General features: G+C 38.3%; 1 protein-coding gene across 1 annotated transcript in view; it reads left to right on the top strand.

Moving 5' to 3' along the window:
* The first annotated feature begins 23470 nt into the window (after positions 1–23470).
* The window catches only part of LOC120539702 (ninjurin-2-like), a 165189-nt gene continuing 164369 nt past the window's right edge, over positions 23471–24290 (top strand). Inside the window, exon 1 of the mRNA XM_039770077.1 lies at positions 23471–23614. Within this exon, the coding sequence (XP_039626011.1) occupies positions 23582–23614 (33 nt within the window). The 5' untranslated portion in view covers positions 23471–23581. The remainder of the gene's footprint in view (positions 23615–24290) is intronic.

Here is a 24290-nt window from a genome sequence, read left to right as displayed (position 1 = left end):
ACTCCCAAACTAAAATTAAAACAGTAATGCATTTCTCCATTTTGAGAGCGATGAGTTTCCAAATTTGCCAGTGCTTTTTAATGTGAAAATTTGAAATTTCCAAACTTTTTACCACACATTCTGTTAGAGATTTCTTAATGAAAACTGAACTGCCTCAACAGATTTACATAAAGAATAAGTGTTCCACATTTCAGCAAAATTAGCCCATAGGGGACCAAGATGCTCCATGCAAACAGTTAGACAGATAGATATGGCTTTTGATGACAACAGGCCTTTCAGCCCAACAAAGCTCACCAGTCCTATCCACTTAATTCTTCCAAAATAACATAACATAACAAGCCGAGTTTTGAAAGTCCCCAAAGTCTAGCCACACTACTTGTGGTTTTCTGTGCAAAGAAAAATTTCCTAATGTTTGTGTGAAATTTACCCTTAACAAGTTTCCAACTGTGTCTCCGTGTTCTTGATGCACTCATTTTAAAATAACAGTCTCGATCCACTGTACTAATTCCCTTCATAATTTTAAACACTTCAATCACGTCACTTCTTAATCTTCTTTTGCTTAAACTGTAAAGGCCCAGCTCTTTTAATCTTTCCTCATAATTCAACCCCTGTAGACCTGGAATCAGCCTAGTCGCTCTTCTGTGGACCTTTTCTAGTGCTGCTGTGTCCTTTTTGTAGCCTGGAGACCAAAACTGCACACAGTACTCAAGATGAGACCTCACCAGTGCATTATAAAGGTTGAGCATAACCTCCTTGGACTTGTACTCCACAGATCGTGCTATATAACCTAACATTCTGTTAGCCTTCTTAATGGCTTCTGAACACTGGCAGGAAGTTAATGTTGTAGAGTCCACTATGACTACTAAATCCTTCTCAGATGTACTTCCAATTTTCAGACCTCCCACTGTGTATTCTAATCTCATATTTTTACTTTCTACTTATAATACTTTACATTTACTTACATTAAATTCTAACTTCCACAAATCTGCCCAAGCCTGTATGCTGTCCAAATCCCTCTGTAATAATTCAACAGATTCTAGATTATCTGCCAATCCACCTACCTTGGTATGATCTACACATTTAACCAACTTGTTATTTATACTGCTCAAAAAAAAATTAAAGGAATACTTTGAAAACACATCATATCTCAATGGGAAAAAGAAAATCCTGCTGGATATCTATATTGATATGGACTTGGTAATGTGTTAGGAATGAAAGGATGCCACATCGTTGGATGGAAGTGAAAATTCTACAGAGGGGCTGAAATCAAAGACACCCCAAAATCAAAGTGAAAAAATGATGCAGCAGGCTAGTCCATTTTGCCAAAAAGTTATTGCAGCAACTCAAAATCATACTCAGTAGTTTGTATGGCCCCAACTTGTATGCATGCCTGACAATGTTGGGACATGCTCCTAATGAGATGGCGGATGGTGTCCTGGGAGATCTCCTCCCAGATCTGGACCATGGCCATCATTGAGATCCTGGACAGTCTGAGGTGCAACCTGGTGGCGTTGGATGGAGCAAAACATAATGTCCCAGAGGTGTTCTATTGGATTTAGGTCAGGCGAGCATAGGGGCCAGTCAATGGTATCAATTCCTTCATCCACCAGGAACTGCCTGCGTACTCTCGCCACATGATGCCGGGTATTATTGTGCACCAGGAGGAACCCAGGACCTACAGCACCAGCCTAGTGTCTGACAATGGGTCCAAGGATTTCATCCCGTTACCTAATGGCATTCAAGGTGCCTTTGTCTAGCCTGTAGAGGTCTGTGCGTCCTTCCAGGGATATGCCTTTCCAGACCATCACTGACCCACCCCCAAACCGGTCATGCTGAATGATGTTACAGGCAGCATAACGTTCTCCACAGCTTCTCCAGACCCTTTCACATCTGTCACATGTGCTCAGGGTGAACCCACTTTAATCTTTGAAAAACACAGGGCACCAGTGGTGGACCTGCTAATTCTGGTATTCTATGGCAAATGCCAATCAAGCTCCACGATGCCAAGCAGTGAGCACAGGGCCCACTAGAGGAAGTTGGGCCATCAGGCAACCCTCATGAAGTCTGTGACTGTTTGGTCAGAGACATTCACACCACTTGCGGGCGGCAGGTCATTGGTCATCCTGTTCCTCCTTGCCAAAAGGAGCAGAAACCGGTCCTGCTGATGGGTTAAGGACCTTCTACAGCCCTGTCCAGGTCTCCTAGAGTAACTGCTTGTCTCCTGGAATCTCCTCCATGCCATTGAGACTGTGCCGGGAGACACATCAAACCTTCTGGAAATGGCACATATTGATGTGCCATCCTGGAGAAGTTGGACTACCTGTGCAACCTCTGTAGGGTCCAGGTATCGCCTCATGTTACCACTAGTGACACTGACCGTAGCCAAATGCGAAACTAGTGAGAAAAAAGGCAAAAAAGATGAAGAGGGAAAAATGTAAGTGGCCTCCACCTGTTAAACTATTCCTGTTTTGGGGGTCATCTCATTGTTGCCCCTCTAGTGCACCTTTTGGTAATTTCATTAACAGCAAAGCAGCTGAAACTGATTAACAACCCCCTCTGCTACTTAACTGACCAGATTAATATCCCATAAGTTTCATTGACTTGATGCTATACTCTGATTAAAAAGTGTTCCTTTAATTTTTTGAAGTTTAAATTCCTATCCAATCATTTATATATATAAAAAAAATAGCAGCAGGCCAAGCCCTATAGTAACTCTAGCACTACTGCATACTGTATGCAAATGAACTGAAAAATGTTAAATTTTATAAATTTTGTTTTTTTTCCTTATTGAACCACATGTAAGTTTAACTCATCCACTGTTGACATTAGTAAATAGATTAATAAATAGCTTAAGGGATGTACAATGTACTTATATTTTGAAATACTGTGGATTTCTATCAGAATATGAGTAAATATTATGTTATGATCCCAATTGACACTGTCTAATGTCACAGAAAAATTATAGAAAGAAAACAGACAATACAGATGACCCTGGAACTTAACCCAGAGCAGCACATACTGAACACATGTTAAAGCTGTGACAATAGTGAAAGGTAAAATTGACATTTTCATAAATGTTGTGGTTTTTAGCATAAGACTACAATTATATGACTGAAAAAAGTTGTAAGAGTTTAAAATCAGTCTGAAATTTAATTCACTTAAATCAATTTCTTTAATAACAATATCCATTTTATAAGATGCTGGAACTAATCTGGCCATTTCACTATACATTAAATATAAAGGCTGTGGCATCTAATCTGGGGTTGGTTACTGCCTCAAACACGATGCTGCCAGAATACTTCTGACTCCATCTATTCTAAATTTGGTTTGAAGGGCTCAGAAATGGAATGCACGTATGGCATAAAGGCTGTGTCATGGAGTTGTTTGAACTCCACCCCTGGGCCCAACATTTTTTCCTCTTTTGTTTGTTTCATCCTTTTGACTGTATTATATCATTTTCACTTGCTAATAATTTTCTTCCCTTTCAATTAAGATTAGTGCTAAAGTGTCTTCATTTCTCACACATTTTAGATGCTGCTGCAAATTTAGTACAATCAACTGAGGGTAAACAAATGAGGATTTTGCCCCAGTTTATCTCTGAAGTATTGCCTTGTCTCCCTGTCTTTTCAGTGTAGATCTTTGATTTTATTATTGTGGTATGGTTTTGGTTAATTAATTTTTTCAGTTTTTAGATTTAGAGTTTAGGTTTTGAATAGTGTTCTTTATCTTCTAATCCAACTTTGTTCTGCATTTTTCTGTTTTTGGCTTTTGATTTTCTTTAGTTAGTCCAGGAATGGCTAGCAATTCATATGAAAGAGCTTGGGACTGCAGATGAAACAGTCAAAAAACCCAGCTAAATTTCTAATCCAGAGATCCATCCTATCTTTCAGCGAAACCCAAAAAGAAATTAGAAAATTATTGTCCACAGTCAAAGCCCAAGACCAGTAAAATAAAAGTCAAATGAAGAAACACATTTGCTTACTATCAGGTTTTATCTGAAATCTCAGTCGGCCAGGAAGTGCATTGTGCCAGCTTTTATACCAGTACACTAGTGAGACACAGGTCGTGACCTCTAAGACTATGCCCCTTGACAATAGAGCACTACATCACTGCAACAAAGCCCCAAAATGGTGGCACCCTTGAAAAAGCAAAATAAAATCAGAGAAAATGCAAACCTTGAAATGAAATCAAAACAAAAAAAAATGTTGGATTTGAATTGATGGGGTATCAAAACTGTATATTTTCATATACAAAGTTTACATACTGTATAAACTCAAGTAGACACAGGAAAAATGAAATGCAAAACTAATGATAACAGGAGTTACAATTAGATTCTTAGGACTGATGGTGATACTTCTAGGTAATTTATGAGTTAAGCTTGTTGCAATTTGGAAAATTTTACAGAATCAATAAGGGAATCAGTATCTTTACTCACATGGCTATGCATAAAAGATTGTGAAATGTGTCTAAGAATGGGGAATATGGTTATACAACCAAATGTACTACTGCAAAGTAAAAAGAAGGGAAGGATACTTAGCCAAGGAAGGAACTGCATCCATTATTAGAAAGACGAACTCCACACCATTCAGTAGGTTCTGTGACACCACGGGTAATGCTGATGCTGTTGAGGGGAGTACAGTAATTTTTATACAGTTAATAAAAGCCAAAAAGAAAATTAATGAATGACTAGGTTTTTCCACTGCTGTGTCTTCCCAGTGGTGTAGCTTTTCCTTTGTTTTTCCAGATTTACCAATCATAAAATGAAAAAGTCAATTTTCTCATTTATAAATTTTCTAAACTGAGATTTATGCAGGCGATTTTAATGTCATCTTTTATGAGAATTGTGCAGACTTCTACCTCTGAAGTGGACTATGCACAGACACTTGACTGTGACTTCCTGTCAAGTACAGAATCTAAACATTAAGTGTGCCTAAAGACTCAACATTACATAAGGAAACCCGTTTTGCTTGTCTGTTGATTTAACTGCCCAGCTCTTTCCTACCAGCTTTTGCCAAATGTCATAACATAATAAAACAAAATGTCTTACTTCAATGCAGGATCATGAGTGCCTATTCCAGAAGTACACACTTGCTCACACACTCACTCTCGTATAGTGCCAGTTTAGAACTGCCAATTGCCCTTATTAGCATGCAAACTGGAGTTACTGAGAGGCAACCCATGTGGCCTCCACACAGACAATGGCTTAGTGCTGGACTTAATCCTTTCAGGTTGGATCCATGAGGCATCACAAGAGCATATTATACAGCATACACAATTACTGTATTAGGTAAATGGTATTCTTCACGATTCATTTTATTGTTGAACAAATACAGTATATGCTTCCAGATGAGCTGAATAATTTTCTATGCCCGCTTTGAGGCCCCTAACATCAACCGACAGAGTATGTGTTTGGCCACAGAGGATATATTGAACACAACACACTCTGTGTCTTTGGCAGTGGTGTGTGCAGCTTTGAGGAGAACAAACCCATGGTGTGTACTTAGGGTATGTTCATTGGAGCTGGCTGATGTGTTCACGGACATTTTTAATCTGTCCCTGCCAGGCTATGGTACCCATCTGTTTTAAGTGCACAACCATTGTGCCCCTCCCAAAGAGAAGTACTGTGACCTGCTGAAATGACTATTGTCCCATTGCACTTACCCCTATTGTGATGAAGTGTTTTGAAAGGTTAGTTAGACCCACATAAAAATGATAATTCCAGCCACTTTGGACCCCTTACAATTTGCATATCAACAGAATCGGTCTACTGATGATGCTGTCAATGCTGCCATCCACACAGCCCTCACACACTTGGAGGGTAAGGACACATATGTGAGAATGCTATTTATTGATTACAGTTCAGCATTCACCACAGTTATTCCACAGAGACTTTGTGAAAAGCTCCTCAACCTTGGACACCCTTCCTCTGCAACTGGGTGCTTACCTTCCTGGCAGACAGACCACAGACAGTCAGAGTTGGAAACTGGACCTCAGGTATCAGAACTGTGAGAACAGGTACCCCTCTGGATTGTGTGTTGAGTCCCTTGTTGTATACTCTCTTTACTCATGTCTGTGTGGCCTTCCAGACTAATACCAGCATCATAAAGTTTGCAGATGACACCACAGTTATTGGACTAATCACTGGGGCTAAAGAGACCACATACAGAAGAGAGGTGGCAGGACTGGTGGCCTGGTGTCATGCAAATAATCTCTTATTAAATGCAGATAAGACCAAAGAGATTATTGATCCTAGGAGGAGAAGGAAGGAGCAGCATACCCCAATATACATCGGGGTAGAGGATGAAAACCTTTAAATTCCTTGGAACTTACATCAGTGAAGGTCTTACCTGGTCCCACAACACTCATCAGTTTTTAAAGAAATCACAGCAGAGACTGTACTTCTTGAGAAGACTGAGGAAATTTGGCATGTCATATCCTCAGCAACTTTTACAGATGTACAGTGGAGAGTGTTATTACTAATTTAATCACAGTGTGGTATGGAAGCTGCTCCACAAAGGACAGGAAGGATCTTCAGCTTGTGGTAAAAACTTCACAGTTTGTCTCTAGAACAGTCTTCCCATCTCTCCAGGACACTTATACTACCAGGGTCAGCAGGAGTCCCCACAACATTATTAAGGACAATACACACCCACAACATAGTATATTCACACTTCTGCCATCAAGAAAAAGCTACAGGAGTGTGAAATCAAGGACAACAAGACTCACAAATAGCTTCTACTTACAGTCCTTTAGACTCATAAATAATACAGTACATCACTGCTTCCTCCACTTTCATTCAGTGTCATTGATTGTTACCCTGTTTGTAACACGAGGCAGAGAGTACTTTACTTCTTGTATATATTTTTTTCTGATTATTTTCAGATATTTGCCTAATTATTACTTTTAGGTTAACTTCTATCTGATTTATTGTTTGGTGTAAGGGAGACTGGCAAAAAAAAATATTGCATTGTTTGAACCATTGTGTTTTTTACAGTGCATATAACAATAAACTTTGTGAATCTTGAATCTCTAATAACGCTCTCAGTCAATTCACAGCTTCCCCAATGCTGTTCAGAGAGGTGTATTGTCTTCCCTCATTGAAGGGCCCACAAGTTGAGGATTTAAGTTAGGCGAGGAAGGAGACCAGGGGCCTCATGTATAACGCCATGCGTAGAACTCGCACTATAACATGGCGTAAGCACAAAAGCCGAAATGTGCTTATGCACAGAAAAATTCAGATGCAGGAATCTGTGTGTACTCCAACTTCCACGTTCTTCTGCTACATAAATCCCGATCAGCGTGAAAACTAACGTTCGTGCACGCGCTTTATGTAACGCCCCTACTCCTCCCAGAATTACGCCTCTTTGAATATGAAAATCAATATAAATCGCCCTTAAGCGCAGCCTTCTGTGAAAAGACAATAGGAAAAGCATGGGGGAAAATATAAGAATTTCAGCGAATACCAAGTGGAGGCAAAGGAAAAGTATACTATTTGTTCAAATAAACCATAGTATAATCAACAAAAGCAAGTTGATCGAGTGACTTAGCGTGTTGGAGAAAGTTGAAAGCTCACATTCACAAAATCGCACAGTGCCGGAAATAAAAAAAGAAGTCACATATCAAAGTCGCCGTGAAAAGGTGAGTTGTAGCCCACTGTCTGAGTGTCATATGAAAGTTTATTAGGGTACAGAGAAAAAAGGCACACAGTGGGGAAAAAGCACGAAATGTCAACTTCAATCTCGACATTTCCACTTTAATCACGTAGTTTATTTTGTCATTAAAGTAGAACATCATAAACTTCATCTTAAAATCGTTTAATTAACCATTTTCTTAAATCACATCGTAATTAAAGTAGCACGTTAAATGCTTTGTTTTGTATTTGATCTTCTATGTGCCTATGTGTGGGAATCACTACTTGCTTCTTAAACCGGCTCTCTTCCTCCAACTGGACACAGAGTCCATTACATTCGTGATATTACAGCTCTCTGAATAACTCAAACACTGAGATGTATACGTGATATCATTTTCATGATGATAGGAGTTAAAGCACGTTATTAAACATGTGTTTCACTTCGATGAAATAATTTATTGCAGCAGTACTCAGGGGCGGCTCTAGGCTTGTGGAGGCACTGGGCAGAGGAAGAATCGGTGGCTCCTTCGCCCGCCCGTCAGTAAGGTAGCTTATGCACGGTGGATGGCCACGTCTGTTGCAAACACTGCATAGCCTCCTCGTGCTCATGACACAAGCATTTAACTTTTGCCGACATTTGTTGCTGCGTTTTTAGCTGTGTTGTTATTTTCTCTTTCTGATTTATATTCAATATATATTGGCGTAGCCGTCACTGCAGTCAGTGCTTTTCTTTCCAAAAGTAACCGATCGCCATACAATCAGCTCTGTAATAGACGTTAAGCCATCTGTAAGCTTAGCGCCGATTCTTCAAAACGTGTGAAGAACATTGAAATATCTTTGTAGTACATGTTTAATTATTCTATCCTTAACGACACTCCCAGTGAAGAATATAGATTATTTAAATGAAGTTAAAGTTTTATCTGTATAATTTAATAAACATATTTTGCTGCATTTCATCTTAAAAATGATACGCGCTTTATAAAGTGGCTCAGGTTGTGAGATATTATAACTGTAGTGCAACTTTACAGTGAGGTGATTGTACTTATAAGTACAAACAGTTCCACAAGGTGCAATTGATTGAGTGCATTTAAAGTTCTTGGGATGAAACTGTTTCTGAACCGCGAGGTCCGTACAGGAAAGGCTTTAAAACGTTCTGCAGTGGCAGAGACAGCGTGTCCATGAAGCTGTATATAATTCTCTTTCCGATCAGCTGCTGCTGTGATTCACACTCAGATACAGTGATATTAATACTCCGAGTCGTGCAGTGAGAGTAATATGGAAAAACATGATCAGCTGTGGCAACTCCTAACGGGAGGAGCTGAAAGAAGAAGAAGAAAAATAAGAAGAGGAAGGTGCAGTGAGAGTAACAACGCTAAATCAGTTATGGTATTTGGAATACTATGGCTGTTCCCTGGACCATTATATTGTTACGAGTTAATTACAATCAGATGCATTACACTAATAAACAATATGCAGTTAGTTTCGGTGTATTTATAAAGCCGCGTCATGAAAATAAGGATTAACCACACAGGAACAGTAGCACTGCTTTGATGCTGGGTGCCGCCAGTCTGCAAAACCGAGCGGAGAACTTGCGTACGACAAGGCATGAGGTACCGTGGAAAAGTGCGTGGCTTTACGCCAAGTGTAGGTTTTATACATCGCGATTTGAACGTGGAAAAGTTCTTACGCAACATTTCTGTGCGTACGCACCGTTTATACATGAGGCCCCAGGTCATCATTAGGCCATTGGTAAAGCCTTTGCTGTATAACCATGCAGAGGAGTGCTTGGATATATGTGATGGGCCATTGTCTTGAATAAAGATCATGGCCTTCTTGAATGTTGCTAATTTCTTCCTGTACCACTACTTGAAGGGAGCTTCTTCCAGAAACTGGCAGTAGATTTGGGAGCTCTTTTTCAGTCGATCTAATGATAGCAATGACTTGAAGTGGTCCCCTGTGTCCATTAATGATCCAGCCACAGGCCCACCTGTCTGGTCCATAAAGAGACATTCTCATTTCATCCATCCATGAAAAATCAGTGTTCAGGTATTTCTTACCCAAAATTTTAATCCTTACCAGGTGAATCTTTTCAGTGGTGGTTGTGTTTCAGTTTTCTTTGCCTTAGCCATGTCTCTGAGCACTAGACACCTTGTACATCTGGAGACTGGAGACGAATGGGCTTTTAGGAGCTTCATGATTAATTCTTCTTTAGTCATTTGCTGGTAATTTGTGCCTTTTCTTCTTCTTGCCTTTTTTTGTGATCAAGTTGACTATTTGCAAAAAAAATGTTTCATCCGGTGGTCACGCCTCAATAGCAATTTCCAGAGTGTTGCATCTTTCTGGAAGGCATTTTGAAATTTTGGACATTTCAGTGTCAATTAAAACTCTTTTTGGCATTAATTACTTTAAGCTACACCCTCCTTCATTAAACAATTATATATCACCTGAAAATGAGTACATCCAACAAGCATTCCAGTTGATATGGTTTAGAGTTGGAAAATATGCAGAAAAATAATGATAAGGTCAGAATACTGACTTACCTAATAATTATGCATGCATTGTATATCTCCTTTAAGACACTATAAAAGCAACATGTTTTAATTGTTAGATGGTATGCTACAACAAGGTCTCTGCTGCAGGAGTTCAGGTGTTATATAGAGCTAAGTAAGTTAGCCTGAAGAAATCTGACATAATTAAATAAAACAGACTTACAGCTGCTCCCAAAAGCTTTTGTCCCCAAGGGAGTTTTTAATACTGAGATGAATTTCCCAAGCTCAATTTCAGTCTTTGATCTAAAAGCGTTTCAAAAAGTCTGATGTCAGTGATTTCTCATCACTACAGAGAATGAGTAAGCATCAAAAAGAGCTCACAGACATTCTAAAGACTACTTCATAATCACACAAAACAGGACTTGTCTGCATCTGAATAATGTGTTTAACAACAGCTTATTTTTATGTATCACATTTCCTGGACATCTCACACAACTGTACTACACAGACCACCAAAATGAAAACCAATCAACCAATATACTGTAGTATCACATTATTACCCAAAATGGGCCATCACTTCCCGTTCAGCTTTCACAGTTAACACCACATGGAACTAGCAGCTGTTTGTGATCATGGGGACCTCAGGCAAAAGAGGGATGACTAGAGCAGCTGGCAGACATATTAACCAATGAGTTGTTATTTATGACAGCTGGAGGATTAGGAGACTTGGGCAAAGCCAAAAAACGTCAGCAGCCAGACAGTAAAATATAAATTCAAAGGAGCAGGTGAGGACATGGCCAAAATATAGCTTAACCGGTCATTATCCAAGGGGGCAAACATAGGCAAAAGATCTGACTGAATGCTTAAAAATTACAGACAAATGACAGTAATGAAGGAATCCAAAGAGGACAAATGATATATATATATGTGTCTGTTCATATATTACATCAATTCAGCTGGATGTTAGGTAAATGCAGGTAGCAACCATTGTTGGTGAGAGAATTCCCTTAGGAACAAACAAGTACATGAAAGGCCTGGTGAAGAGTGAATTAAAACATGAGCAATGGCACATCAAGACAATCAAACACAAAACTAATAAATAAATACATATATATACAGTATATATATATATATATATATATATATATATATATATATATATATATATATATACAGCGATCCGAAAGTATTCACAGCGCATCACTTTTCCACATTTTGTTATGTTACAGCCTTATTCCAAAATGGATTAAATTCATTTTTTTCCTCAGAATTCTACACACAACACCCCATAATGACAATATGAAAAAAGTTTACTTGAGATTTTTGCAAATATATTAAAAATAAAAAAATTGAGAAAGCACATGTACATAAGTATTCACAGCCTTTGGCATGAAGCTCAAAATTGAGCTCAGGTGCATCCTGTTTCCCCTGATCATCCTTGAGATGTTTCTGCAGCTTAATTGGAGTCCACCTGTGGTAAATTCAGTTGATTGGACATGATTTGGAAAGGCACACACCTGTCTATACAAGGTCCCACAGTTGACAGTTCATGTCAGAGCACAAACCAAGCATGAAGTCAAAGGAATTGTCTGTAGACCTCCGAGACAGGATTGTCTCGAGGACAAATCTGTGGAAGGTTACAGAAAAAGTTCTGCTGCTTTGAAGGTCCCAATGAGCACAGTGGCCTCCATCATCCGTAAATGGAAGAGGTTTCAAACCACCAGGACTCTTCTTAGAGCTGGCCGGCCATTTAAACTGAGCGATCTGGGGAGAAGGCCCTTAGTCAGCAAGGTGACCAAGAACCTGATGGCCACTCTGTCAGAGCTCCAGAGGTCCTCTGTGGAGAAAGGAGAACCGTTCAGAAGGACAACCATCTCTGCAGCAATCCACCAATCAGGTCTGTATGGTAGAGTGGCCAGACGGAAGCCAGTCCTTAGTAAAAGAAGGACTCTCAGACCATGAGAAACAAAATTCTCTGGTCTGATGAGACAAAGATTGAACTTTTTGGTGTGATGCGCTGTGAATACTTTCCGGATGCACTGTATATATATATATATATATATATATATATATATATATATATATATATATATATATATATATATATATATATCAATCTGAACATAGTAAGAAAATAAGCATGCACATACAGGAGGATGGAATTATTATGTTTAAAAACAGGACTTTTATTCTTTAATGCCTATCCGGCTATTTTTTTTTTTTTTATTGGTAGCTACATAGATGCTCCCAATGTGTGATTGTTGCTATTATCACAAAAATATTATAGAGGAAATAATCTGCAAGGGGCACCCAAAAGTTCCCAGAACTGTTTTAAAAACTTTTATTATACAACTTTCAGAAATTCCCTTTCCGTCAACTTCAACATACTTGCATTGAGATGCGATACACTTGCCCCAGCACTTCTCCCACTCTTGTTAACATTGCCTGTTTTGCTACTGTGTCTAAAGCCTTCCTTAATTTATTTCACAGTAGAATCTCATTTTTCAGTCTCAATTTTAATTTCAGAAAGAAAAAAAAGGGTAGCAGGAGCAACATCGAGCAAATACAAGGAGTGTGAAGCAAAAAACTCTTTGACTGACAATGTGTGTGTGCATTTGTGCTGTCAGGGTGCAATATGCAGTTTTGCATGTGTCACTGCTCCAGACATTTTTTTTCCTGATATTTTCCCATAACTGGTAAGCACTTTGGGGGGAGCAAACTTTTTAAAAGCAAGTCTGTCAATGTCAAAAAATGTGATCATCATTGACTCTTAAAAATCTATCCAGTGGCTCAGAAAAATTGAAATCACTGAAGTAAACCTGTGCGACTGTACAATAAATGCCAGAACTTTACACACAATCATCTCAGCATGCTGCCACTCAGCGAAATGATAAACCACCCGATATCAAGCTGCATATTTGATAGCTACACCCAACTGCAATGCTAACGGCTGATTCTAGGTATTTTAGGGTCCCCCCTCATGTTTAAGCTGATTTGTGTCCGCCAGGCAGCTACAATAAAGGGAGCAGTTTTGCTGAAATTCACAGAAAAGAACTTTCAGTTTAGAACTCTGACTGAATTATCAAGAAATTTAAGTGATTCAAAGATGTCAAATATGAATAACGATTCATGAAAGAAAGTGACAGTGTGTCAAGACTGAGAAACTTACCGTATATACTCACATATTAGTCGGGTGTTGAAACCCAAAAAAATCAATCATAAAATCAGACCCTGACTTGTACGCCTGTTCAAAAATGCACAACTTATTTATTTATTTTGTTTTACATCTTCTTGCCTCCTCCAATCTCTCATCAGTTTCTCAGACACATCAAATTTTGTTGCAGCAGCGCAGTTACTTTCGCTACTTCAATGACGTTTAATTTAAAACCAGCTTCATATTTTCTTCTGATTGAACGCTCCATCGTTGATAAGGGATGCTCTTACGATGAAGGTGTATGAGGGTGTGAGATACAAAAACATTAAACAGTGCAAACGTTGCTTCAGAATAGTTTGGGTATTACTGTGTGGTCATGTAGGCACAATACAAAGAAAAAAAGGCAGCTTGCTCTGTGGTTACTCTCACAGATGGGTGTTAGTATAGCATAATCTCTCGGACTAATAGTGTGAGTTTTCCACATTCAACTTATACGACCGACATTATAAAATACCAGAAATTATACAGTAAAATCAAGTCCCAACTTATCTGTGGGATAACTTATCAGTGAGTATATATGGTAATTATCTAAAATTACAAAGGCAAGATTTGAAAGAGAAGCTACAACAAACCAAATGAGGAGAACAAATGTAACCTGTGAAGAAGTACACAGTGAACATGAAAGTGGAACAGCAGCATGTAAATTATGATGTACAAATAATGATTAGGTCTTGATCCTCCCAACTAATTTGTTGTCTTCTGCTACTGATTTTCCTTTGCGATTACAATGTGACAGTTTCCTGTGAAATCTGTATTTTTATGACTATTAATAAATGTCAAGGGCAAATATTAGATAAGGGGGGCATTTTTCGCTTGCTCCAGTGTTTGCACATGGACAATTCTATGTGGTTTTTCTCAAGTGAGAAGGGCATTTGACATTAATATTAAAATTATAGATACTCCCATGCAACAAAAAACTGTTATTATGAATAAAGCACCTAAGATAGGGTAAAAAAAGAGAGAATACAAAACACTAATAAACTCAAAAAATGAAATCCTTTCTGCCAGTGTTAGTCTGCCTATATAAGTCATGAATTGCTATTTACATGATGTGGTTTCTTATTATTTTCTCCACTTCCATAGCACCAGAAACCCTTCTATTCAAATCAAATCAATTGAGTTTCCTCTTTCTCTTGCTCTTGCTTGCTTTTTATAATGAACTATTTTGTGGCTAGTGAGTCTTTGCATGAGCTCTCCTTTATATTCACACAGTTCTGTCTCAGGTGAACCTGTGGTGGTTTCTGAGGTAGTTCAGATTCATATTGTGTTGTTTTTAACGACATCTCTTATTTTGAAATGTCTTTGGTTACAACTACATATTGTTTATCAATGCTCTGTGTGTGACTTCAGTTCCATGAGTCTACTGCACATATAGGTAGGTGTGTGTCTTTTAGTTATCCTGGTATATTTGTTCTGTGAATGATATAATAAACCTGGAGCTCTTTTTGCATTCTCTGTTGTTTAACTGCATTATTTAATTCAGATTCTGCAATAGTATCATCCATCCATCCATTCATCCTTCAGACCTATTTATACAGAGTATTGTCACTGGAGCCTATTCCAGCAATCTCAGGCGCAAGACAGGAACAACATATGGACAGGTTTGCAACCCATCACAGGGTGAAAACACAAACATGCATACATGTGCACACACACGCACACACACGCACACACATGCCCACACACTAGGTCCAATTTAGCAATACTAATTCCCCTAACACGCATGTCTTTGGACTGTGGGAGGAAACAAGAACATCTGGAAGAAACCCATGTGGACATGGGGAGAACATGCACAATCCACCTGTGAGGTTCTAATCTGGAGACCATCTGCACTGTTGAACTCCACCAGCTATCACTAAGAGTGAACCTCAATAAAAATGTGTAGGAACCATACCATATATTTAAGATCTATTGTTTTAAATTCATCATGATATAAATTAACTTATTTTAACATTTTAATTACAGCACATGCCAGCCAGTTCCCATACTAGATCTTGGCAATAATATTGTAACTTATTTTGGACCTTATTGAGGTAAATATACAGGAGAAAACTTATAAACTGTTAATCAGGCTTTATGTGCTACAGGCACAAAATGCTGTTTGGGTTTATGATTCCATCAGAGGAACTAGTCTTTTGACAAGGGTGTTAGCTAATTATTTGAAAGTTGTCCCACTTTCCTAAACATGTTTCGTTTGGAGTATAGCATCCATTAATGGATTTTCTTGGCCTTGTAGAACAGACAGTTTAAATGTATTACTGGAACCAGAGAAGCTTTGGAAATCTTAAGTTAGAAATAAGGTGACCTGAATGTTTCAGAACCAAAACAGGGCTGGGAGCTGTTGGTACTCATTTGGATACTGGGACGGAGTGTTGCTTGGTTGTTTGGATTATAAAGATCCATACATGCAAATCCATTTTTTCATAAGTTGTTATCCTCTGTTACAGTGTCAGTTTTAAAATGTGCACCCACATTTTCACCCACATTAACAGTGCTGGTCCATACAACTCCACAGGACTAGATCCATGTCCTACACAGCCATTCAAATCATACCAAACTCATACTCAGTATTCACATATCAAAGCAATGGCTGCATCAAGACAGGGAACAGCAAACCACTAACCTGTAAGGTAACACAGTGTTAATTTATATTATCTATAAATTTAAAGAATATAAAAAGTGTTTTTAATTTAATGGAGATGCTGGATCCTCATTACCAGTTTAGTGTCAGGATCTTTCACCTGAAGCAGCCTTTCACAGATGCCAGTAAAACAAAATATGTGACCAGAGGACATGTCAACATTGAGCTTTAAAGGTACTGGACATCTGATTGGTCAGATCTGGTGCCTGTTTTGAATTGAACTCGATTGATTGGTGCACTGATGCACAGCTAGCAACAATCAGAGTACAACATACATTGTCTGCAAAATGAACTAGAAATGAGTCACACCAAAAAATGGGACAAATAAAGATTTTTTTTTTAAGAATAAGTCAGGACACTTAAATTGGGGCAGATATACAAGACCGTAGTGGCAATACAGAATACCACCCTATCTGTAACCCCTTTGTCTCAAAATCAGTTCAGCACCAGGTTACTTCCTGAGCACCAGCACTTCTCTTGGAGCTTAGATATGAGAGCTGCTAGTGGAGTTATTTAATGTGAAAGTGATGACAAAATGCAGGGAACAGTGAATCAAGAAAATAGTTTGTTGTAAAGCAGCCAAGTTTATTTTAGGCAAGACAAAAACAAGAACCCAAGAGCTAGGTGAAATATGAAGTGAAAAGACAAGCATGAGAAGACCAGTGATAACGAAAAGTCAGGTTGACTTGGAAGAGAACTTGGTGAACTTGCCCAGGTGAGTAAACAGACTTTATTAAAGTATTGGGTTTCATTAATAAAACTGAGTAACAGTGATAGATGACAGGCATGGCCCACAGAGAACTGGCACAGCATCTTGTCTACTGTAAATTTCAGAGAAGCTTAACCATTTACAATTTTATAGGCTGGAAGGAGGAATTCTTTTTTTGAATGTAATTAAAAAAAGATTTTGAACTATTGAGGGGTAACTGAGTGAAATAAGGCAATCAGTAGTATATCTTTATATCAAATATTACTAAGCACATTATAACTATTGGATTTCTTCATCTAAAAATCCAGGCAAAAATATTCAAGAGAAGCAGCTATATAATATATAATATTTTTATGGGAGAAATGGTTGTAGTGCTACCTCCAAGGCTTATGAACATACAACATTAATGGATACAATTGCCTGAATTAAGTTTGAGTAAAAAAAAAAAATTCCATGAAAATTCTGCAACTGGATGAAAGAAATTAAACAAATAATAATTTATGAAAAATATTAATAAAAGGGGACATGTTTGCAGTGAAACAGTATGTCAAAATCTTCTTACTTATTACAAGGTAAAGCACAGATGAGATGCAAACTGAATGGTGCAGCTCCATTTCATGTTTGCTGCTCAAGTCACACTTATGAAACAAATTCCATTTTTAACTGTGGCAAAGTTTGCCCTGCATATGTGAAAATTGTTGTTTATATTGAATGTGCTGCCAAGTCTGGGCCCACTCTCTGAAATGCATAACACACGGGTGCTGATAAATATCCTGAAAAAACATTTTGGCTGCCAAAGAACAGAGTTTATACATCACTGCTGCTGAAATTACTGTTTTGCTGCATAATACAGCACTGTGCTTCCTTCTTATTCAGAACACCTCAGAAATGCCTAGAGCTCAAAAATGACATGGGCTTATTGTCTTGTATGAGTCACTCATTTCTCAATTTATTCAAATAATTGTTAGCTTTATGAAAAGTAATGAAGGAATAACGTTTATTGCATGTTTAGTTCCTAACTTGGGTAATTCCAGGGTATTAATTATGGGATGTTAAATTTAGCAGTTCTAGTAAGATTCACAAAAACAGATATTTTGTCATAGAAATTTATCTGGACTTTGGGTGGGTGGGATTGAATCCCATCTTCATAGTCAAGTGAATTGCTGGGGATTCACATCATGAAGCATCTCAGTTTGACGACTTGCACCCCTGGTGGCCAGCTGTGAAACCATAATGTCCAGTTCAAAAGTGATCTCCTTGTAGCATGACCTAAAGGAATAATGGGGTGTAATGTAGTGGTGACGCTGCACAGAAAAAGTGGGGGCCAAGAGAGAGAAAGAGAGAGAGAGTGAGAGAGAGAAAGAAAGAGAGAGAGAGAGAGAAAGAAAGAGAGAGACATCGGCTGATCAGTAATCAGAGACCGTGTGACTAATAGAGCTGCTCCTTTAACTCATGCTGCAAGGAGATTGATTCTGATTTAGATGTCACAGGTTGCTGCTGGCCACTGGCACTTACCATAGTGCGAATCTTCAAAATGAAATGCATCGTAGTTTGAGTCCAAAGCAATTCAGCAGGATTTTAATTTCAGATATACAGTTAGGATCAAAGAATTTAATCATGATCATCAACATGAAACACTTATGTGAGTTGCCTTAACTGGGTGAGGGACCAGTAAAAATCATCCATAATGGTTCATTGTGTTTTGTTAAGGAGTATATGAAACTATACTGGAAGGATGCAGGTACTCACCAAATTCCATAGTTCGGTGTTTTTAATGATTTCGAAAAACTCACCCTTAAGTGATGCAGTGGGATCTACCATAAGTGTTTTCTGTACAATGTAGTCATGCTCATAATTCATTCATTCGTTGTTCATTTATGCCCTGAACACCAATGCACTCTTGCTTGGAAAGCTTCAATTATTATCAGGATTAAAAATACTTCACAATAGATATGATCCACCAGAAATGTCTTTTTATTTTAGGTATTTACCTTTCCCACTAAGTAAATCAGTAAACCTAAACCATGAAAGGAATTTGTGCATCATGCCACGACAGAACTACAAGAATGGTGGGAAACAAGCATTTGGCCTTGTCCATATTTACTAGAGTGTAGCGTACAAGCTGAAGGTTCACTCCTCTGTGTTTTTTGCTACTGCTCAGCAGACGTCTGCTTGTGTGCTTTGCACCTGCAGGACATCTTTAGCTGTTAATAGGTGGTGCATGCACTACCTTAGTATGCGTGACCTTCTGAATAGACTATTCTGCAGGAAACTTCATGCTTCCTCTTTAGACTGATATTTGTAGACTAACATTCTGCAGATGCTTGTCTGTTTTGTGTTTCATCATGATTCAATACACCAACATTGCAGTCAAGCAATTCAGGACATACTCAACACTTGCTGCTTTGGAAAGACAGACAGTAGAATTACAGATCACAGCCATCTTGGACTGTTGTTTGTTACTTTCCTAACTTCTGGCAAAGGGTGCAGGACCACAGGCATTCGCATCAGTATATTCAAGGGCAGTTTCCTTCCACAGGTCATAAGGTCAGACATAAGATTATTTTTACAGCAATAAAAAATATGGTTAAGTATTATTTATTATTTAACACGTAGTATTTTTCTGAATTGTTATACTGATTATATTTTTGGTTGAATGGTGTTGTACTTATTGTAGTGAGACTTTAAGATGAATAAAATTCAATGATAAAAAAGTAACTATAGGACATTTAATGTAAAAGGCTATTGAACTAGTCTAATAAATCAAAACATAATTATATAAAGTAGACAGAAGTAAGTAAAGTACTTTAAATGTACTAAGGGCCTAATTAAAATAGATTTCTTTACACAATGTGTTACACATCATTGTGCAGATGATGCCCAAATATATGCTACCATTACATGTAATGGCGTCACACAAGTACTTGATGTTGGCTGCACGACCTTCATAAAACATCTTTCTGTGTCTCTTCATCTTCAGGAATATTACTTCTACTAAAGCTGACAGCATCCTGATTTCATAAATCAATAACAAAACATCTGGAGCCCAGCAATAATACCAAGATAACATTTATATACTTGATATAAACATGTCAATGTAAAAATATTACTTTGAAAAATCTAAAATAATTAGCAAAAAGGAAAAAAAATCAAAAGAAAAATTGTAAAGTTCAAACTGAACACTGCAGTGCAGCTGTGGTGACACTCGGAGAGGTACTCAAAAGGAGCACAAAGGAGAATAGACGTTAGTGTCCAGTGCACACTCCCGTCATGATCACATGAACTTCAGTTCTTCCTCATATTGTGTAATGTCAGGGCCTGCCTCCATGGATTGGCTCAGGACCAGTTTGTTTTTCAATAATACTATAGCAGCATGGAACACATTCAAATTATTTCTTTGAATTCTGTTTGAATTCTCTTCATTTACTTGATTTTGCTTCATCACCAAAAACATATCCTTCTTTTACTATTACTAGGTTGCAGATTACTTTGCATATCCCAGCGGCACCAGATGTAAAGCAGAAACCCACTCTGGATGGAGTGTTAGGCTATCACTAGACACAATCCACCGCTCTCCTTGGGCCAATTCAGAGGTGAAAATCAGCCTAATGTGTATATTTATGGTGTGTGCTGTGCTTGAAGTGGAAAGTACTCGCCTTGATGGCTGATATTTGGAAATCCTCTCAAATTTTGAATTTTAGCACTGCAAAATGCTGCTAATGTTCACAATAGATATTCTTCTGATGAAGATACAAATTTCTCGAGAAATTTAGCTTTGGCATATAAGTAACAGGCCTTACTTATGAAGACCACAATGAATGTCACAAGAATTACTCAAAGACATCATGAAGGTTTGGGGCAGCCACCTGTATATTGTTCCAAGGCTGCAAAATTGGGTTAGATTGAACAGAGATGTTCACAGATCTGATTCCAAAAGAGAACTGATTGAATGTGTTAAGATGGCGGCTTTCTATGCCTAGCAAAGGACGTGTCGTTATCAATGGTGACTGAAAGTGACATCATCAGTGGCAATGGGACTGGAAGTGACGTCCTCAGTGGTGCCAAAACCTACGAGATTTCCCATGGATGGTCTGCAAAAGATTCAGATAGATAGTCAGCACACTCTGCCGCCCCCTGGTCTGGTGTGGAATTACAATCATTTCTTTGACTCCCAAGCACACATGTGTGACAGGATCCTTAGGTGCCAACAGGGGGTGCTGTAGAGATAGGGACTCTCTGGTTCAGGAGGCTTCCCTGCGACCCAAAGTGTTTCTGTATGGCTATGTACCAGCAAGTTGTCCAGCCTCATCTGGTGAGTCAGAGTCGAGAGACAGAAGCCAAAATTCACTTGGAGGAGGAAGAGGAGGATTGCTTATTGAAAGGCTGTGGGAAGGATGAAAAAAATTACTTTTTGAGTTCACATTTCTTGGGTATTTGATTTTTGCCTCTTCTTTTGGGATGTGTAAGTTCAATTTAGATTCTCTAGTTTATGAATGTTTGCCCTATAATGATTTTTGCTTTTCAAATTGGTTCTTATTTGTTTTGGACTGCCTCTTGAAGACTATATTTTGTAAACCCTTGCTTTTTTTTTTAACATCATTTTTGAATAAATTTCATTGCTCTAGGGATCATTGTTTCTGTTCTTTTGCACTAGGGGTTTGTACAGTTCCCCACTCCCTTTTGAAATGTAAGCATTGGGTGCTTTTGGTTGTGTGGATTGCAATCCTGTTTTAGCTCTTGAAGGTCATGTCTAGTTTGATCTTGTAGAGCCTAGCTAGGATTTTCAGGCCTAAAGGTCTAGTTTTTGATGGTAAGGCTTCTTTGCAGTTTTGTGAGACTTGTACTATTAACAACAGTCTGATGAGATCAAGAGGATCATGCCATCCAAAAAAAAAACAAGTTCTAGACTTGTTTAGAACTCTTAGGTTCTCAGACTGTATATCCTGGGCTGCATCTTGATTCACTGCTTACAGAAAATCACAAACAGTAGAACAGAAATGACAGACCCTTAACCAAGTTCAACACCCATGCTGGATGGTCTCATCCTAAAACCAAGTATGTGAATATAAGTCTGGTTCCACAAACATAGGGACCAAATGGCACAGAGTAGCAACTCTAATTCATACACAGATTTCCACATAGGTTTTTGATCATAGGCTTTTTTCAAAACATTTGCAGGACTGGTAAATTTCCAAGACCCATTGACTTTTGGGCAAGAGTAAATTGTTGATCCACTGATTCATGGCCGGCATTGGATTCACACAGTGGCCACCTTCAGTGTCTATCTGTTTCAATGCATTGTCTCCCTTTTCAATGTAATGCTGAAGGAACTCAATTGTCAAAATACCCATACAATATTGAGAGCTTTCAAATGTTCTGGGTGGTACTTATCCACCATTTTGGCCTTGCCACTATGGTGGTCTCTTACCAACAGAGCAATATTAGCCACAGTGCTGGACCCAACCCCATCCAAACCGCCTGTTCCAAGGAGCTCCTTTCGCCTCTGAATGACGTTCCCAATTGTCAATTTTTACCCACTATGGCACTATAACAGTCTGAGTGGCGCCCCTACCCTTCCTGATTTGCAGAATGGTGTTCCAGATCATCTTTGAGACCATTTGAAAGTCATTGTACATGTCTTCTTCAAACTCCACTCATACAAACGCACACACACACGGGCATACATTTAAGCCACTGTATACTACAGCTGCCACCCCTTTGTCCTGCTGGTATACCCAAAGGAAATGTGTAATTCCTTCTGCTAAGATTACACAAAAAATCTCTTTCTTCAGCTTGTCTTGACAGATTCTGTTTCTTCTGATGGCTCACCAATTGGTCCTAGGATCGCTGAAATGAAATGCACCAACAACCTGCTGGTCACAGCTTCTTTAAACAGCCTGCACTGTTGAGGTCTTGAACAAGGTCTGTTCAGACTCTATATTATACACCTCTCCCATGATGTTGGAGAAGGGCTTCTGGAGATCAAAGTTGACCTCATTCTGAACGAAAGCATCTGCTAGCCATTCCCAGCACATCCACAAAACCTGTTTGTGCCTTCCAGGTCTTTGCCATTTCATTGACCTCACAGCCAAATGGACCATTTGACCCCTCTCTTTAGCTAAGTATCCAAATCCTGCAGTCTCAAGCCATATTGCTAAATCTCTTATGTATAATTTATACTTATTATATTTATGTGTGATCTGAAAAATTAAACTGAATTAAGGAGCTTAGAAAATGTATGAATGGATGAAATACTTATGTTTGAGACACATTTTGTATTGCTGCTTCCCACAGCTCTGCGAGACTGGGCTCAAGTTCAGGTTAGTCTCTGGAGAGTCTACAGCTGTCTGGGGGGTTCACATGTCAAGTTTTTTGGCTCTAAGGTGTGTGTGTGTGTGTGTGTATGTGACCATGGGTAATTTCAGGAGTGGGCAAGCACCATGTCTGAGGCTCATGGGATAGGCCCTGGCTTTTTGTAGATGGGTGAATATCTACAATATATATATATATATTATCATTTATACTTTCTGAAGCAGTATGACATTCATTTAAAGTTGCCCATAACCTTCAAATTACAGGGTTTAGTTTCAATTGAAATATAATTTACTGCTCTGTGTTCTTTTCCCTGTAATGCATACTTAGTTTTCCTACACTCTACTATTGTATATGACTGGCCTGTTTTTTGTTGAAAATACACACTTTAGCTTTTGTGTTTGGTCACACCACTCTGCCCCCGCAGCTGAGGGGGCATCTCAGTAAAATAATGAATGCTGTGCTTGTTTGTCTGCTAGTCTGCTCCATGACCTCAGTAGATGTTTTTTTTAACCTCTTTCTACACTTCATTTTCTAACCTTTTCTTTATGGTGTTCAGTTTTTGTAAAAAAAGGAAAGTTAAGCAATGAGCTCTACAAGAGGACGCATGGAAATTCAGGTCAGTAAAAAAAGCTGCCTTCAAATTATACAATTTCATGTTTTTTATTTGCTTTTTACCATTCATGAGAAATTTTCCAGGGAGGTGAAAAACTCCACTGTAACTTATATAGGCTTTGCCTGTCAAAAATCAATTACCACTGTGCTGTGAAGGAAAAGTATTTCAAATAAGAGAGCATTGAAAGTACAAAATAAATGGTTGCCCTGCATCTTTATACACAATCCATAAGGACAGCTAAAGTGAAAAAAAGAAATAGTCATTTGTCTTTACTTCACATCAAGAATCAGAAGAACAAACATACTAGCCACTGCCAATTACTAAATTTGAGAATATTGCAGGGAACATGGTGTTTTTCATATTTATTTAAAGCTATTGTTGGGCCAGCTGCTGGCTCCTTCTCTTAAAACTGCATAAATTGCGAGTAATTTTGATGCTTAACAATTTTGTGTACATCAAAGATTAGTAAGAAAAAATATAATTTTAATGTGCATTACATTCTTAATTGGCAAACTAATAAATAGTCTCCATTATAAACTTCAACCTGTCAAGACTAGCATTTTCATGTAATATTAAAGTCAATATAAAATGGGGCCAGATTATAAGAGCACACTAGTACTAAGTAACATATATAAAATGCTTTATATTGTAATTTATATATTTGTATCAAGATTATTTA

The sequence above is a fragment of the Polypterus senegalus genome, chromosome 11 (genome assembly GCF_016835505.1).
Source record: "Polypterus senegalus isolate Bchr_013 chromosome 11, ASM1683550v1, whole genome shotgun sequence".
Taxonomy (NCBI): domain Eukaryota; kingdom Metazoa; phylum Chordata; class Cladistia; order Polypteriformes; family Polypteridae; genus Polypterus; species Polypterus senegalus.
This window is presented reverse-complemented; position numbering and strand designations above follow the sequence as displayed.